General features: G+C 40.3%; 1 protein-coding gene across 12 annotated transcripts in view; it reads right to left on the reverse strand.

Moving 5' to 3' along the window:
* si:ch211-200p22.4 (phosphatidylinositol-binding clathrin assembly protein) overlaps positions 1 to 17,996 on the reverse strand; it is a 104,410-nt gene that overhangs the window by 30,422 nt on the left and 55,992 nt on the right. For 7 of the 12 annotated variants that reach the window (XM_034857107.1, XM_034857108.1, XM_034857115.1 and 4 more), the window contains 9 exons: positions 9,647 to 9,722; positions 9,262 to 9,364; positions 7,978 to 8,071; positions 7,539 to 7,650; positions 7,091 to 7,197; positions 4,649 to 4,690; positions 2,956 to 2,976; positions 993 to 1,078; positions 729 to 852 (listed from right to left, as the gene is read on the reverse strand). In XM_034857107.1, coding sequence (XP_034712998.1) covers positions 729 to 852; positions 993 to 1,078; positions 2,956 to 2,976; positions 4,649 to 4,690; positions 7,091 to 7,197; positions 7,539 to 7,650; positions 7,978 to 8,071; positions 9,262 to 9,364; positions 9,647 to 9,722 — 765 coding nt within the window. The remainder of the gene's footprint in view (positions 1 to 728; positions 853 to 992; positions 1,079 to 2,955; positions 2,977 to 4,648; positions 4,691 to 7,090; positions 7,198 to 7,538; positions 7,651 to 7,977; positions 8,072 to 9,261; positions 9,365 to 9,646; positions 9,723 to 17,996) is intronic. The other 5 variants (XM_034857111.1, XM_034857109.1, XM_034857114.1 and 2 more) reach the window with 3 other exon arrangements.

Here is a 17,996-nt window from a genome sequence, read left to right on the forward strand (position 1 = left end):
TGTTCAGTCACAGCATGATCTTCAATCTGAAGCAATGACTGCAGTTACACTCATTTTGTTGTGTTTTTTGTGATGGGAGTGTTTTTAGATGATTAGATGAAGATTATTTAGATAGATATTGAAGATCAAATCCCTGTATGCACAAACTTAACCTAAATGTTTCAGTATCTTATCAAATCTTTTCATGCTTGACTTGTTTTTACACCTTTCCTCTAACAAGGTTTAATTACATAACAACTTTATAAGGTGTTTGATAGCTACCATGTCTAGTTTTGTATGACCAACTTTCAAACCTTTTGTGCCCTAGGTTCCCAATGGGGGTTGCAGAATTCTGGGAATATTCAAGGTGGAAAGTTTCCATTGGAAAGGGTTATTTGGATAGGAGTTATTTGCTCAGGCTTTATATTTACCATATCATATGAAGATAGAAACAAATCTTTACAATATCATAATTACACAATTGTAAACCATTCGAATAGAAATGGAAAAAACATACAACTTTAAAAAAAGGGTCTTCTTAGGCCTCCATATCCTCTTCATTGATCGTATGTGTAAATGAGGCCTAAATCTAAAATGCATTCTTCATAAATTCTGGGAGCTGCTTGAATCAGAGTAAGAGGGGAGGACATTTTGACAGCAGTAACTATTGGACTTTAAGCTACTGCAGCACCGCCGAGCCGGACCCCTGATTCAGAGGTGATTTGTTATTAAATTATAAAATCTGTTACCTTGAGAGCCTGCAGTCTGGCCTGTTCCTCCTCCAAGGCCTGCTGCTTCTCCTTCTCGTCCATGCGGCTGAACGACATGCCAGTGCTGGAGAGAGAAGAGACGGCGCTGGACAGAGTGGACGCTCTGCAAGACACAAGACAAAATTAAATACTTTTGAACTGATTTTGAAAGAGATTTAGACAGCTATTTGAATCTACTTGTCTGTTTACGTGTCTTTAAAGGGTTCGGGGGTGATACGTTTGGCAGGCAATTCATATTTCTACCTGGTGTCTGCATTTAATTCCTTGGTTTTCTTGCCCTCCAGAGAGGCCAGGTGCTGCTCCAAAGCCTCCAGGAGGCTGCTGGGAGCCTGAGAGAGAGAGATAAATATGAGCATAGGAAAGGAGAAAGACATTCAGTAATCAACTCAACTCTTTGAGAATGCTTTCACACTTTCTTTCTCTCTTATATGCAAACACACACACACAGTTAGTTGGTCTCACAGGAAGGTAACAGAGTGCATCAGGCTCCAAGAATAGCCATGGCAACATGCAGCAAACACTCACACTGTTAACAGGAGACTCAAAGGAGAGAGAGAACAAAGGAGGAGGTTGAAAAACACAGAGCAAGGGAAAAGGTAGAGAGCAGAGGAGAGGTCGTGCCACTTCTTCATACGAGCAGAGAGCAATGGTTTCTGTGCTGTTTCTTTCCCCTTTCCCATTCAACTTCCCTTTGCTGTGTCTTGCCTCTTTGCCTGGCTTATCTCCGTGATGACCTATCATACTTGCACAAGGAGTGCCAGTATGTCTCTGCTCTAGTTTAACCAAATCTCTGCACATTTATTCCACACGCTAACGGATTATTAATATCTAATCTTTTGTCTTTTTTTTACCTTTTCTTAATGACTTAAGAGTCACTTAAAAGCTCTTTGTTGTAATGTGGCATAAGGCAGCTGCAATAAATTTAAGCTCAACCATTGTGGTGTACAACTTAGGGATCAGGTTACTTAGAGATTGTTGCTACGCTACTACAGTACAATTTGGCTGCAAATTCAAGTTCAGTTCCACTTGTTCACGTTTCACAACACGTGTTTGGAGCTTGTTTGGTGCCTCGTTAGCGCTCAAAAACCAAGGGAAACAAGAAGGCAAAAGTGAACGAGGCAGCTGCATTATTAACTTTACAATAAGCGGTACTTGGGTGAATCTACAACACGTAGGGAAAGAAATACTTTGGTTCCCGGTTCACTGTGTGGAGGGGAGAGGAAATTCTTCCACTGATAAAATATGACAACGTCACAAGAATGCAAATTGTGCTGTCAGTATGGCTACACACATGCACGGAAACACACACACACACACACACACACACACACATTTGGTAGTGTTTGACTTCTGAGTCCTTTGCGGCTGGCTACATGGCAAGTTCTCGCCAAACTGTTGCCTGGTTGTTAAAGAAACAGTGACTCGCAGGAGAGAAAGAGACCTTCTTTAACTGTCAGTAGGTTTGAATAGGTGAAGAGAGGACCTTGTGTATGCATAGTCAATACTACGCATGCACGCACGCACGCACGCACGCACGCACGCACCCACCCCCGCACGCACCCCCACACCCACCCACACACAGACAGAAAGCGCTAACTTTGGGGAGCAGGGAGCAGTGGAAAAACGTAGTGTCCGCAATAAAATTAGAAAAGACAATTCAACCTTTTATCTTGGTTTCCTTTTTTTTTTTTTGAATAATAATTACACGCTTAATGCTCAGGTCATTCACTGTTAAAGCACCTCCGCCATGCATGTTGAGCCAATGATGTTGTGCATGACAAATATGAAATAAATAAATTACATCTAAGGAGGAGGGTGGAATTTAAGTGAGCGAGTCAAAACCCGGTGCAGGGATATTTTCATGCAGATGTTGTAGGAGGGGTGGAAAGGTGAAACCTCATTTTCTATTCATGAGGTTTCATGGCCTTTTGCTAGCAGTGCTAAAGCTCTGTGTGTGCACTTTGGTGTGTTTGTGTGTGTGTGTGTGTGTTGAGAGCTACAAGCAAGCCACCTGAAGCCAACACACACACACACACACACACATTGTACTCAACACAGGAAAGAAAAAACAAGAGCATGCCTGCCAGTGTATGAGGTGTAAGTGTGCCTGTTGCACACACACACACACAAGCAGATCAGGTGTTCATGCAGGGGGGTTAAGCAGGTTGGGGGGGGCAAGCAGTAGAGTATGCAACCCACCACCTACAATGTAAGATCCTTTTGTTTTCTGCGACAGACGTGGGAGAAGAAAAACGTGTATTTATCGACCATAGTGAACTTTGCAGTTTTACTATGAGTAAAACACCCACACAGTTAATTTACAACTTTGCACATTGCAATGATTTTCAGTAACGCAAGACCACGGTCACAATTCATTGAGGCTGTAAAAAGTTACAGTTGGAGTATGGGCCAAAGTATCCAAAACCTTAAAATACTAACCAGGGCTGCAAGTGAGGATTATTTTCATTATCAATAAATAGGTCAGTTGTTTGTAGAGATATCGGATTCTGATACCTAAACGTAGGGTCTCTGTTGATATTCAGAACTGAACTGCTCTCTTTTTGTCATTCAAAATGAAGACGCCGGCGCACTGTGACTGAAGCACAGCAGAGACAATGGCTGTGTATTAAATGTGGATCTCTGGGTTTTTGTATTTTACTTTAATGTGTTGGCATAGCGTTTTTTTTTTTTTTTTAAATGGCATGTACAGCTTGTACAATGCTTTACTTTATTCAATCGTGATTTTGAACCTGCCTCGAGTTGATTCAACCAATCAATTAGCTTGACGCTCCTATGCAAGCAACGGTTACCCATGACACCCTGTTCTGCCAAGGTTCACAGAGACGTTAACGTGCATCTTCAGATAGGCATAATTCCAGTTTATTAAGGTCAGAATCCGGTCAAAAAACTGTGTTCAATTGTCAAAAAGTAACACATTTTCAATTTACAATGATCAGCAAACCTCACATTTTTTTATTATTGTAAAGGGAATATCTCTGAGTTTTGGACTGTTGGTTGAACCCAACATTTAAAGACGTTAAGAACAGTAGAAGATACAATACTCATCAGATTTACTGAGAATTAAAACAATCGTTTGTTGCAGCCTTGACATTCTCGAATAATCCACAATCATTTCAACAATAAACCTGATAGATCCCAAAATGACAGTCCATAGTAGTAAGCTGAATTGTAACTGGCTGATTCAAGTAGAAAATCTCTGTTCAGCCTGATGTGTGTGACTGCTAAACCAGGGATATTTATAGTCCCTCTGAGGTCCTTCAATAACCCCAAAAAAAAATCTTAAAGTGATTCCTCTAAATTCCCAATGCTTTAAGATGAAAAGGCAATCCTTGACGATTAAAAGCAGAAACCATGTGGTCTATTCCCCCAAAGCGGTGCAGTCTTGTTTTTCAAACCCTTTGTTGTTCGAATTATCATTATTTGTATAGATTCAAGGTCACAGCTCGTAGTTTGCAGTTGCTCAGGGTTTCAAACCCACGTGACACAACCTGCAGGAGGCCTGCTGCTGGCGCAATGTTTAAGCAGGCCAACACACCTCGGCCTGTTGTTGGATCTATACTGCACATTTAGAAGTGAAAGAGAAAGCAGGAAATCAATCAAGCCAGAGGGGAGTTGCCTAGACTAAGATCAGGTTAGACGAGATTGCGGTTTTAAAATAAAAATGATTGGGTGGAGGGTGAAGTAGAGAGAATGAGTGAACAAGTGGTAAGAAGGAGAACACAGGTATATGTGCGGGGTGAAATCAGGTGAGAGTACAGAGGGAGCAATGAAACCACACAACAAGTGTCGAAGGAAAGCAGAGAAGGTAGTAAAGCAGGAAAAGGAGTGAGAATCAGAAAAAGAGAGAAGAGGAAGTGGAAGGTGAGATGTACACTGACCTGTGAGAGATCTGGGATGTCACCCTGATCTATTCCAACTTGCTGTCGTCAAAAACAAACAAATCAACAAAATAAAAAGGGAGAAAGGTAGGTGGGATAAAATGGAGAAGGAAAATTAAAGAGAAGAGCAGGGTCCATTTGTAAAGAAAACAATTAAAATAAAATGAGGAAAAGAAAAAAAACAACAGGGGAATTATTACTTCATGCAGCGGCAGTGTCAACATAAACGACAACAGAAATAAACAAGGAAAAGTTTTTGACATATAGATTGGCTGATGACCCAACCAGTCCTCACAGTGAGCAACGATGATGACTGGACAGTGATAAATATGTCTGACCAATGAGGGAGAGCGGGCATGGCGACCGATGATTAATGAAGTGACAACATTGAACACATTTATAAAAAGGGACAGCCACGGCAAAATCGTCTCCAAAACAACTCAGACAGGGAACATTTGTGTGACTTTTCAGGACACACAAAGAACATTAAGTCCTGGAATTAAAAAAAACATGACTTTTGGTTTTTATACACTCCTTTAAATTGTTGATTTTAATCAACAGAAAGATGCAATAATGGTTGATAAAACTGAATTCCCTCTTCTTCAAAATATGCCATTCTTGTCATCTAGCTTTAGCTTTTGGGCTTTGTTGTGTGGCGTTTCAAATTTCCTTTAAGTTGTCATAGATGAGATCCCAAAATAGGCAAACTAAACATAATTTCATTTATTTAAAAAAGGGACAGCCCACATGAGTCCAGGTCAAAGTTTCTGATTTCAATGATTAAATGAATGATAGTTGACGTAAAGGCCTAACTGGCTAATGTTGACACAGAATAACATTTTTAGAAATCCTGGAAGACATTTGAAACATCATATTGGGGATGCACAGATGTCAATAATCCTAAAATCAATCATGGCTGATTCCATTTAGCTGCTTCAGTTTCAAGGTGCTGGTGTTGTCAATGCTGGCTCGCTGTCACACTGGCCTTTCTCCTCATATTGAATGCTTGATTTTCATATTATGTGAATTGCCAATCTACAGCTATTTTTGTTGGTACATTTTGATAATTTCTTTCACATGTTCATATCTAGGTGCCATGATCTATTTTGATTTTGTACCTTGGAAAAATGAAATGTTATGCTACACCTGTTTTGGTGTAGCATAACAAGTGTTTGTTATGCTAAATTATGACAAAATGACTATTTTTGATCATTGAAGCCTGGCAATAGGGCTGTACAATATATTGTTTTTCCTCATATTGTGCAGCTCTACTGGCAATGAATTTGTAAATAATCTTTTCAAGGTTGGTGGTGAAGAGTAAAGATGTAACTTTTAGTAGTAGCAGTCTGTGGAAGTTCTGCATTGTGCTAGCCGGTTTATTGTGGGCAGAACAGTGGGTGGTAAAGGCCATGTGCGGCAGCCTGATTTTGTGCACTGTTGAGAATAATCTGAGAAAGCTGTCAGTTCATGGACATAATATATCCTTTATTTGTCCCATCACAGTGAGTGTGCAAACAACACATGCTCCCCCCCCCGTTTGAGACATGTAGCATAAAAACAGTAACTCATAAGTGTATTTACTAAAAGTATGTTTTTTAATTAAGCACTATGGTTTTAAAGTGTGTCTGTACAAGAACCCACACTTCATTTTCCTGGGAGCTTATGCAGTCAAAAGGGACTTTGTGTGGACTATTTATTTGTATGTACATCAATGCAGAGAATGTGATCCGACAATGTATGGGACACTGGCTGATTCTCCCCGTTTCAAGCCTGCTGAAACAAGAAGGGAGGGTGGGAAGAAAGAGGGCCTGAGAGGGAGGGAGGAAAGAAAGAGGGATGATCTGTGGGCACTGGGCGAAGGAGAACCGCATGAGTATCTGTCTTTGTCAGGAGGAGAGGGGACGAGAGAGGGAGAAGAAAGGATTAGATGGAGGAGTATGGCGAGCAGAGGGAGAGAGAGCTAACGGAGGGCCTAACTACATCCTCCATCTTAGGGTTATTTTGGACATACATATATATATATATATATATATATATATATATATACATACATATATATATGTATGTATATATATGTATATAAGTATATAAGTGTCTGCACAGGAAATGTGGGGCAGTGAGGGTTAGTCAGGTACTCTTGTCTGCACACGGTACAGTAGCTATGTGAGCAAAAGTTATAGCAGTGTGGGGTCTTGTAGAAAATACACCAAGTATACACAAAGTTGCGTTTAAGAACGTTTGTGTTCATGTGTGTTAAAATATGTGTTTAGGGGATGTGGTCAGTACCAGAAACTGACAAGAAATTCAGAGGAAAACGGTACAATAGCAATTTCAACAGGAGTTGCTCCTCCGGGGGGTAAAAACAGACAAACAAAACAACCCTTATGCCAAACCATATGCCTGTGTGTGCATGCTCTTTTGTGTGTGAGTGTATGAATATACCTCGGCCACTTTGAGGAACTCCGACAGCTTCGTCATCCTGTAGAGAAATTTCTTGTAGATGTCCAGAGCATCTTTGCACTGGTTCTTCTTCATGTCAAAGTATTTCTCTATGGAGACAGAAGGGGAGGATATAAGAGAAAAGAGAAATACAGATTTTTTTTTTTTAAAAGGAAAATGAAAGTAAGGAAGTGTTGAAGGGAAGGAAGAAGGATAGAAAGGAGTCAGGAAAATTAGTGCATGATTAATTGTAGACAAACGGAAGCACATGCCAGCAACAGGACAGCTTGTCAAAAACTTCTGTGCTGCCATGGCAACCCAACTGTCTGCACATATGTGTTTGTGTGTTCAAGTGTGTTGGGGTTGTATTTCCATATCTGCCATACATGATTGTGTGTGTGTGTGTGTGTGTGTGTATGTGTATGTGTATGTGTGTGTGTGTGTATGTTACCCAATAGGTTGATGACCCCTTCATTGTAAGCAGCAAACAGCCTTATGGAGTCTTTGAAGAGCAGCATGAAGGCAGAGTTGATCACTCCGTTGGTCAGCTCATTAGGGTTGGCCTGGAGAAACCCGAGGTAGAGGTAGAGAGAGAGAGAGAGAGAGAGAGAGAGAGAGAGAGCGTGAGAGAGATAGAGAGAGAAGACATCTCTGACACATCTTTTCAAGGCTTTCCAGAATAAAAGCATCACTCTCAGACATCTTTTTTTCCCCAAATACAACCACCTCTCTCTCTTTGTATGATGCAGACCAATCTTCGCAGGGAAACTTTCAATTCAGTTTAGGTGGGAAAAAGACCTTACGTGCAGACACACAGACAGACTAATTTCCAATTTCTGCAGATACCCACGCTTCTTTTCTCTATGCGTACACTCACTCACTCACTCTACCTGGAAATCTAGCAGAGCATCCAGCTGGTTCTGAATGATGGGCAGCGTCTTGATCAGCTTCTCTGTGGTCATGGTACGCATCACACCGTCAATCCTGACAAAGCAGGACACAAAAACACACAATTTCAGCAGGCACCTTGTTCAGAGAAATTCTAATGCAAATGTTGATGCAAATTAAGTAGAACATAAAAAATGAGGCCAAAAAATAATTATTGGAAGAAAGGAAACCGATGTTTCCCATACAAAACTCTTCTCAGTAATGTGATATACAGCATAGTATTACGATATTTTTTGTGGCAAGTATTGATTTAATATTATATGTGTGTTGGTCAGTTTGTGTGCTTGACAATCCCATTTTGCAGCAATACAATTGAAGTGACATTAACAAATAGAGAAATGTATATTTTTAGATAAAACAGATGTTAACAAAGTTTCCTTTTGGTGACATCATTTGAAATTGGGAAAAAGTTGAAGTTGGAAAAAAGGTTATAAATTGCAATATATTGCAGAATATTGTAACAAGTGTTAGATATAAAGACACATAGAGCTAGCCTGGCTCTGACCAAATGTAACATAATCCCCCTACTAGCACCTTTCAAGTTCTTTTGTTTGTTTAGTAGTGCAAAAACAGATTTCTGTTGTGGTTTTACAGGGGGTTACGGGCTTGATTATTTCTTGGTCTGGATCAGTGACCTAATGGTGACGACAACCAGGCTAGCCGTTTTCCCCTGCTTTGGGAAGTGTCCAACAGCGGAGCTCACGCCTGAGGACCCCAGTTCAATTAACCAATGGCAACAGAGCAGGGTCCCCTGATGTGAGGTGAGTCCTTTTCTGCCACCAAAGTACTACTTTAACTGTTAATTTCCCCCCATTTTTGCCCAAAATGAGGGGCATGGTACCTTCTGTATAAACAATATGCTATTATAAAAGTAAATTTAAAATACAAGAAAGTCACGCAAAGAGTGACACATTCAAGTAGTACAGGACAGATACATTGCTATCTTGAGTCTTTTAATTAAGACATTTGTAATTGGCATTTTACAGCCGGTTAAGATAATAATGTACTGTAACAGATACTGTATACAGACATAATATATTTTGCACAAAACAAACAAATCTTTTGTAGTTCTCTCACTATAGTGCCAAAAGCTAAACACCGTCTTTGGTGTGTGACATTATTAGCTTGAAATGATGTATGGGGTTGCCATAGTGTGTGTGTGTGTGTGTGTGTGTGTGTGTGTGTGTGTCCGTGTGTCCGTGTGTGTGTGTGTCCTCCTTCCCTACCCCCTCTTCATCTTGGTGAAATCCACAGCCACCAGTCTGTAGGACATGGCCTTCTCGTTAAGGTAACGGCTGTATCGCCGGATGAAGGTTGACATGTCGTAACCTGAGAGAAAAGGAGACGAGAGAGACGAAAAGAAGGAAAGTGAGCTATGTGAGAGAACTACAAAAGATTTCTGTCATTTGTCCTATAAATGGTCCATTTGTTGTCTATATACACAATATACTGTATAAGTGTGCGTGTGTCTATATATATACACACACACACACACACACACACACACACACACGTATATGCAGTGTATATGTAATTTAGACAAAATGAAACCAAAAAGCTGCGAGTTTTTTTCACTTTTCTTTTGAAAGAATGAGTGTTTGTGTGCTTTACCTTGCAGAGCTCCCTTATCCAGGAAGTTGTGCAGGTTAAACAGAGTGTTTCTGGAGGCCAGGTACTGGATTAAACGCTGGGAAAAGAAAGACAAAAGTTTATTACCAAGTGAAACTTAAAACGGAATCTAAAATGTATTGGTTTTACTTATTGAATATCAGATTAACTTGCTGAACAGTTTGTGGATAGAGTAACTTTTGAAGTGACAATGACACAATTTTTCATGGAATTCAAATACTAATATATTATTTATATATTACTATATTATGGAGTAAGCCTTCATTTGGATAAAGGAATTTTTTTAAGTTCCAAGTGGGTTTCTGATTGGTAAGTTGTCGGTTGGACTCCCATCCTAAAAATACTTTGAACCATTCAGCAAAGGCCATCTTCTCCTATTTAAAAGATTACTGAGATAACTGAAAATAACTCGTATCCACTGTCTGACAGATGGCAATAGCTTGTGCTCATTACCCAACAGCTAATAACAAAGAATGATATAATTAATCACTGACATTAAAAGTCTCAATTAAAATGCAGCACATAGCCGTCTCAGCTTCGACTCAAACGCTTAATCTCTCAAGACGTTGAGACGCAACGTGACGATGACACTGTGGCTCTGCCCGGTGCTTAGTGGCCCCCATGACCATTGCGATTGGTTTAACAAAATGCCAATAAATCAGAGCATGTTTTTCTCCCATCCTAGAATGATGTGTGGAGTAGTCAGACAAGAGTCAGGCGTCAGGCAAAGCGAGACTACATATAAGGAAACCCAGAGTGGGTGGGGCCTTGCACTTAGACGCCAGCAGGGAAGAGGATTTATTTATTACGATTATTTTTTCCATAGGATAGATGAAGACATGACAGGGGAGAGCTGCGTCAAGGAGTAAACCTCCATATATGTGCGCCTGCTCTACAGACTGAGCTAACCCGGCCACACGGGGGCGGAGGATGTACCCCACATCTTCCTCCTGCTGCTTCAGACGGCTTTAAGCTCAGCCGCTCGCATCACCTCAGGCTGGGCGTCCAGGTTGAAAAATGAACGGTGTTTCTTTTCACATGTCATTTATTATTAGGCCTTTTTTTTTTTTTTTCTTTTTTTTTTTTTATATAAATAGTACACACAGAACTGGCAAAGGATGACAAATGGGAAGAGGAAGCGGTCAGAAAATTAGATTAAATCTAGTCTACAGATAGTAATGAATCAGGCCAACCCTGTCATTTAAAGAGCATTTCCCAAATCTGTCCATTTTTGAACATTTCTATCCACTGCTAACAGAAACCCGGTGCCTTTCCCTTCCAACTCAACACTAGTTACTTGTTCGTTTTGACAGATCTGATGTCACTAAGCAGGTGCTGGAAGCTCTTTCCTTCCCATTTCCCATGGGAAGTTTGCTCATCGTGTTTGCTCTTTTTCCCCAGCACATTGCTTCACATTTACACAACTTTATACTCTCGCACCTGGGAGCTGCCCCATGTATCGAGGTTTTGTATTGTTTTTTACTGTTTTTTCCACTACTCTTTGAGGTTTTCTGGCCTGCTTGAGATAACCTCAATGTTAAGATATTAATGAGGAAGAGAGCTTTACTTATTCACTTCCTCAAGCCCAGGTTAGTCTGGCAGTAGCTGGAGATTCAGAATGTAGTCAGACCTTTGGGTAGACTATGGTCCCTGAGCAAGCGCTGGTAGCTCATCCGTATTTCTCCAAAACTGTCTTGTTCTTGGATTGTTAGTGGAGATGGGAACCAAAATTTGAGTCAGCATTATAAACCTGAATTACAAATAATTCAACATTAGACATGATTCTCAACTACTAGTGATGCACCGATCTCACACTTACATCAGATATATTCATTTACACATTTATGTAATTAATATATAACATACTGGAATAAATTTGAATTTGTGTTTAAGTGTTGACTGATGTGTTGCTGCATTTAAAAAAGTTTTTTGTGATGACGTTTAATTTAGTATTAAGAACAATTATATATAAAAAGTTTATACTTCAATTGCAATTCCAAGTAACTTTGAAAAAATAGAAAGTTTGTAAAAGTAATGTTTAAGACAAGTCTGATGTTGCCTTACACATAAGAGAATGATGCCAGTCACTTCCACACAGTGAGGAATCCAGCTTATTAAACACTAGTTTCAGTTTGGTACTTTGTATCAACAGACACCCAAAGCCCAAGTATTGGTAATGAAAAAGCCGGCTCGGCTTATCCCTATTTGCTACCCTTTACTAACCCTAGTCTTTACTGAAAGATTCAGGCGTCTGAAAACAAACCAAACTGTGATGGTTTTAGCAGCATTTATGCAATCTGTAATCTATTCTATGTCCTTTGAATTGTAGGACGTTGGGCTCAGGAGAAGAACTGTATTGTGTACAGAATGTACACAAAAAGAAGACCCTCAACTACATTTAACTGTATTTGCACAATGAAAAACACATCTGTTACACAGTGCCAACTCAACCTTGAGCTAATGCCACCGTACAACTGAAAAGTGAAACAAGTTCCTCTGACAGATTGTATTTGCAAAATTGTGAGGCAGGTTAGAAAACAAGTTGGTATTAGTCAAATATGCTACACTGCTGTCACTAACTGAATTGCATCTGTAGTGTTAATTTGCAGCACTACGTTAAAACAACAAAGTATAAAATACATACATACATGTACATACACACTCAGGCTAATACTTTACCTTCTGTATTTATTTGCAGGTACAAATTTTAAAAGATTTTAAAAATTAAATTAGATAAACAACATAAAAAACCTGTGGTTTGTTGAGTATTGCGCTTTTAGGTAGTCAGAATTGTGTTTCCTATGTATGCTCATGTATTACTGAAAAGGATATAATTCATTTGCAGTAAAACTTTAAAAAATATTGTTGCCAACTGTTAGGGAGTAGTGAGTCCCAACTTGAACTCTGAACTGTTAAACCTCAATATTTAACTCTGACTTTATCTCAAGACTAGACCTGAACTTGCATGATGTCCCTCATGTGCAGTGCACTGGAATAAGTCTTGGCCACCATCCATAGTTTTGGGAACTCAGGCCTCAGGCGTCCCAAAAGCATCTTAACGTTAAGGCCGTCTCTGTCCAACTGACTTAAAAATGATCTGAGATTTGCCAGTTTGCCAATTCCCAAACTGGCTGAGAACCAGCGCTCGCTGGCTGGTTGAAACATCTGAGAGTATGTGTGTATGTGTTTGCTAGCACAAATATGCTCGTGGGCATGTGTGTGTTGGATTCAATTGCACTGACATGTTTCCAGGGGCTCTGGGACTGTTTAAAAAGCCATACAGGATTTGATTCGGTTCTTGGGCCTTTTTTGTGTGTATGCTCACACTGTGGGTACAAAACTTTGTTCACGCAGTCACATGTAGGGATTCAGCTCCCATCTGGGAGCTGAAATGCAGTCCCAGAAAAGGTTAACCATTAATTTCAGGGTTAAGACTTTTTTGGGCTAGGACATTTTAGAGTTACCGTTAGTTGTAACTCTAAGGTATGGGTTGGGGTGCAAGCAGAAGTTATGGTAAAGGTCAGCGGAAACTTGGGGAAGTAAACTTAAATAAGCTCATTTTGACAACAAGTGCAGTACTTTGTTCCCATCATGTTGTATTATAAAATGTTGTCAATGAACTAAACTCTTAATCTTGACACTGCATATTAATTTGCTCTGTAAATATATTTACTTCTTTTAGTGACTCATATACATGTACTAAACTCCTGTTTACATAACAGTTGCAATTTATGTCTACAACAAATCTGTATTTCATATATGTTGTATTTACCCTTGTATTTAACTTCGGCACTATTTCATGGCTTAGATGACTTCTCTAATTAGCATTGTTGGAGGGAGCCTGAGATCAAAGATTTACACAGCCAACGACAGCTTCGCTGTAATCGTTGTTGCACATGGCAAAGAACTTGAAACAAATCCAAACAAGATATTTTTATTATCAAATAATCTACTTACTAATTTTTGATTAATTGTTCAGCCCATAAAATGCCATATAAATGTTAATCACAAGCTCCTACAGCGTGTGGTCATGCTTTCAAAAGAATTACAAAAATATTCCACTACTTTTAATTAATTATTTTAGCTCTGAATGTAAGTGGGTAACATGCCCTCAGAACTACCTCTGTGTGTGCGTGTGTGTGTGTGTTCTCTTAGGACCATGACAGAGTAAGGATGCAAAATGAGATTCTGTCTTGACTATACGAGTTCAAGTTTTAGGGCAAAGAAAATGTAGCTTCACAGATTGAGAACTGCGTTGTGACTTTAGAATTGTGCTTGGGTAAAAAAATGAACCCGGGTGAAGACAGAGAAACTTAGACAAGATGGTCACGGATAAAGAGAGGAAAGAGTGAGAGATAGCGAAAGAAAAGCACTCATAAACTTCACAAGCTCTTTCTCTGCTGCCGACTACTCTCTTCCTCATCAAAAGTCCATCTGACGAGAGCCTGCGTTTCTCCCTCAGCCTTAAATACAAAGGCAGAGGCAGAAAGAACCCACACTAAACACATGGGTACAGTTAAAATGAAGAAAATCTATAAAAGGGGAGAAACACTCCGCACAGAGAGAGACCGAGAAGGAGACTCAGAAACCTGCTGAGCCCTAGATTATTCGGCGAAGACGGTTCCAAGAAAAAGATGCTGTTCTGAGAGGAGATTCAAATTTACAGAAAAAAGGTGTAAGAATAGATAGGGGAGCGTACAGAGATAGAGAGTTGGGGAGGGGGTGAGACGGTGAAGCAGGTCGGCTCGTCAAATAATTCATGTTAGCATATCGGAGAACAACCTCATGTATTATTGACACGTGTAGATCCTGGCTACTCCCAACACCGAAGCAGCTAGACACCGAGCTACCAGCATGCAGCTTCCACATGTCGTTCTCCCTCTCTCACCCTCTTTTTCTCCTCTCCCTCTATGTCTTTCTCTGAAAAGTGCCCAAGTTGGTGGTTTCCCTAGTAACACCATGAACACCATGGCCTCAGCACTGACCTGAAGTGGGTTTCTTTTTTTCTTTTTTTATTGTGTAGTCACGTTATGGTGAGGAGAAGCCGGGGCTGGAGCTCTGTAAAACATTGTAGCTGGATGACGATCTAATTAAGTCCCGCTTTACAATAAAATTGTTTAAAATGGCTTCTTCTTTCTCTATCACACAGGAATGCTAAGATAGGGTGGAAAGACACTGTATAGCTAATAGAATGTGGTCACACCTGTCTAATTTTGGTCTTGGCCTATTTTTATTTTTATTTTTTTTTTTTTAAATGGTTTGACCTTGCTAGGCTCTTTTGTTCTAAGTTTTCAGAAAAAAAGCAGCCCTGCATTGATGGGGCATGTATCAGGTATAGGTGAGATGATGAAATACAATCCAGGAAAGATACTTTAAGACCTCTTTCACACAACTGGCCATGGTTGGCTGATCAACCGTTCTTTTGGAAATTCAAACCAAGCCAGTCTACATGGGCGGCTGTGGCTCAGTGGTAGAGCGGTTGTTAAGACTGGAAAAGCGCTATATAAATACAGCACTTTTACATTTACATTACATGGGGATATCCCTGGTTGTGACAATTCAGAGATTACCTGGGTCCCAACCAAGGGGATATGCATAACAATTCCCTTAAATGCTAGACGTTGGGCGGGGCTTTACGCATCATACTCCGTAAAGCGCTAACATCGCAAATAGTCCAGTACCACAAGAACTAATGTTTTGTAAGTACATGAATTTATCATTGTGCAGTAGGAAGAGAGAAATTAAGCTTCTATTGTGTTTGTTTTGTAGTGAATACGTTCTAAAGCACAAATAAATAACCATCAAAAGACTTATATCTCCTCTGAATGTTTATTGCAGCAGCTGGAAAAGGGAGAAGGTTACTCTAGTATTGATGTTTGACTATTTTAAGACAAGGGGAGAACATTTCTCTTTGTTTGATCTCATTAAAAGCCAAGTTGGGCTTTCCTGTCGGCATCACAAACTCTTTTTTTTTACAGAAAGAGAGAAATAAGAGGAATTCACTCTCCCCAGCAGCCGCACTGAACTGCAGTCTGCAGTCGGGTTTCTCGAGCATAAGAGAGGGAGTATGAGCGGCGGTGCTGAGAGGATTAAACTTAAAACTTATTTTCATCCGTTTAAGTTCTAACGCTGGGTGTTTACAGGCAGTTTGCCTGTAAACTCTGCTGCTGCTCTGCCAGAGGCAGTCAGAGGACTGTTTGGAGGAGTTGAACCGCTCCCCTCTGCTGTTGTTGAAGCTGCCTGTGAATACCCTACGGTAATCTATGGTGAAAACCCAGCATAAAGCACAGTGAGACATTTCCGTTGTTTTTTTGTTTTGTTTTTTAAAGTGGGCGGCAACCTATGACCTTGATCCAACCAATCACATAATTCGTCCCGCCTTGGCTAGTTGTGGCCCTGGTTGTTTGCAATTTACATTGAAATCGAACATAGTCCTACCCTGGTCCAACTCCCTGGTGACCTTGGGGGGCGGGACCGAGTATATCAAGGAGGGATACCCCATTCAAATACATAGTCAACCTGGGTTACAACCTGATTGAGCCATTGTTGTGAAAGGGGTATTAGGAACAGATCCTTGAGTTTAGAGGCTTGTCAAACGATTTAACACTGCACAGACATTTACAGCAGTCTGAGGAAGGATGTTACGGCTCTAGATTTCTAAATATTTTGCACAACAACCCTGCATTTTTTTTTACCTGGATCCCCCACTGCTTCAATGTAGTGGTATGACTGAAATGAATGAGGATGCTGTGCTTTTTCATGTAGTGCTGTTCCCTGCCTGAACACAGCTTAACGCTACAACAAACAATGACATTATTTGGGAGTATAGCAACTTTGTAGCAGCAGTATGGGGAATGGTTTTCACCGTTTGGTGTGGAAGAACATGATCGGTCTGCACGGAGCCCTGACCTCAAATGAATTCATACCCGTTTGTGCCTGAATGGGAGAAAAAGCCCAGCCGCCAGGTACAATATCTTGTGAAAAGCTTTCCAAGAAGAGTGGAGGCTGTTAAAGTAGCAGATCAATGTCCATAGTTTTGAAATTTCACATTAAATAATCACACTCCTAATGATTGACTTGCGAATAATCAGTGTTTGTTTATACATCAGTGGATATCGTTTCTGATATGTTTAAAAAGAACATGACCAGATAATGGTAGCGGGCTGTTGGCTGATTGGTTGGACATCTGGTTAGCGGTCACTGATTGTCGTTTATAGGCATTAACTAGAAATATTGATACAAGTAAAATTAGGTCAGTAAGAGATTTAAAATATTGGTAAATATGTTATAAATTCAGTTTACCCTCAAGTCCCAGGCTGAAACAGAAATACCTTTAGAGGTGAAACCATAAATTTAAGGCTCATTATGAACTGGTTTGTACGTCATCCGTATGTCTGAGGGCAAAGGTTTGAGACCATCTGAACCCCCTCATTACACCATCATTACACCATCTGGCAAGTTCTTCAAATGAAGCAAACTGACCTCTTTACATATTAGATTAAAGCTGCCCCATCCAAATAAAATCCTACATTTCTAACTTTCTACCCAGAGGAGGCAATGAATGGTAACTCAAGGCTGAAGCAGAAGAGCATAATTTGCCCAGAAAAAACTGTACTCATTGACTTCAGATCTTTTTCATCTCTCCTCCCTTTGGTATGCAGCTTACCAACGTCACATTACATGGTATCTGGGAAGTTGAACCAGTTCCCGCTCTGCCGTCTTTGGACCTGCCAATGTGTACACAGAGCCAGCAGGGAGGAGGCAACCTGGGTCTTCTGGTTCAAAAGGGCTCAAAATATATGCACACTTATTTTTTTAAATCACGTCGTATCGTAACTACTGTCTACAGGGAATACAGATAGGTCATCTCCAAAAGGGGGGTCAGGGAGCCCACATGGGGATTGATTTTTGGCTGCAACTTTACTTTTTACATGCACAAAATCAACAGAAATGACTGCAAACGGAGCTCCACTGAAAGGTGATGACTCACACAAGAAGAATGAGTCGTGATCAGGCTGTGTTGAATGAAAGCAGCTCTTATGCAAGCTAAGAAACACACACAGGGAAACAGACGTGGGACAGATACAGATATGTGAACACACACACACACACACACACAAACTGCTTTCCTGCCTTGGATTCTCCCCCTTCATCTTTTTTCTTCCTCCTCCAGCTTTTTTTCCTCCTCCTCTCTCCTACGTAGTATGTCTCCTCCTCTCTTACACAATCAACTATATACCCTCTGAATCCAATCTACAGTGGGTACGGAAAGTATTCAGACCCCTTTAAATTTTTCACTCTTTGTTTCATTGCAGTCATTTTCCAAAAATCA

Source organism: Etheostoma cragini, chromosome 19 (assembly GCF_013103735.1).
Source record: "Etheostoma cragini isolate CJK2018 chromosome 19, CSU_Ecrag_1.0, whole genome shotgun sequence".
NCBI classification, from domain to species: Eukaryota; Metazoa; Chordata; class Actinopteri; order Perciformes; family Percidae; genus Etheostoma; species Etheostoma cragini.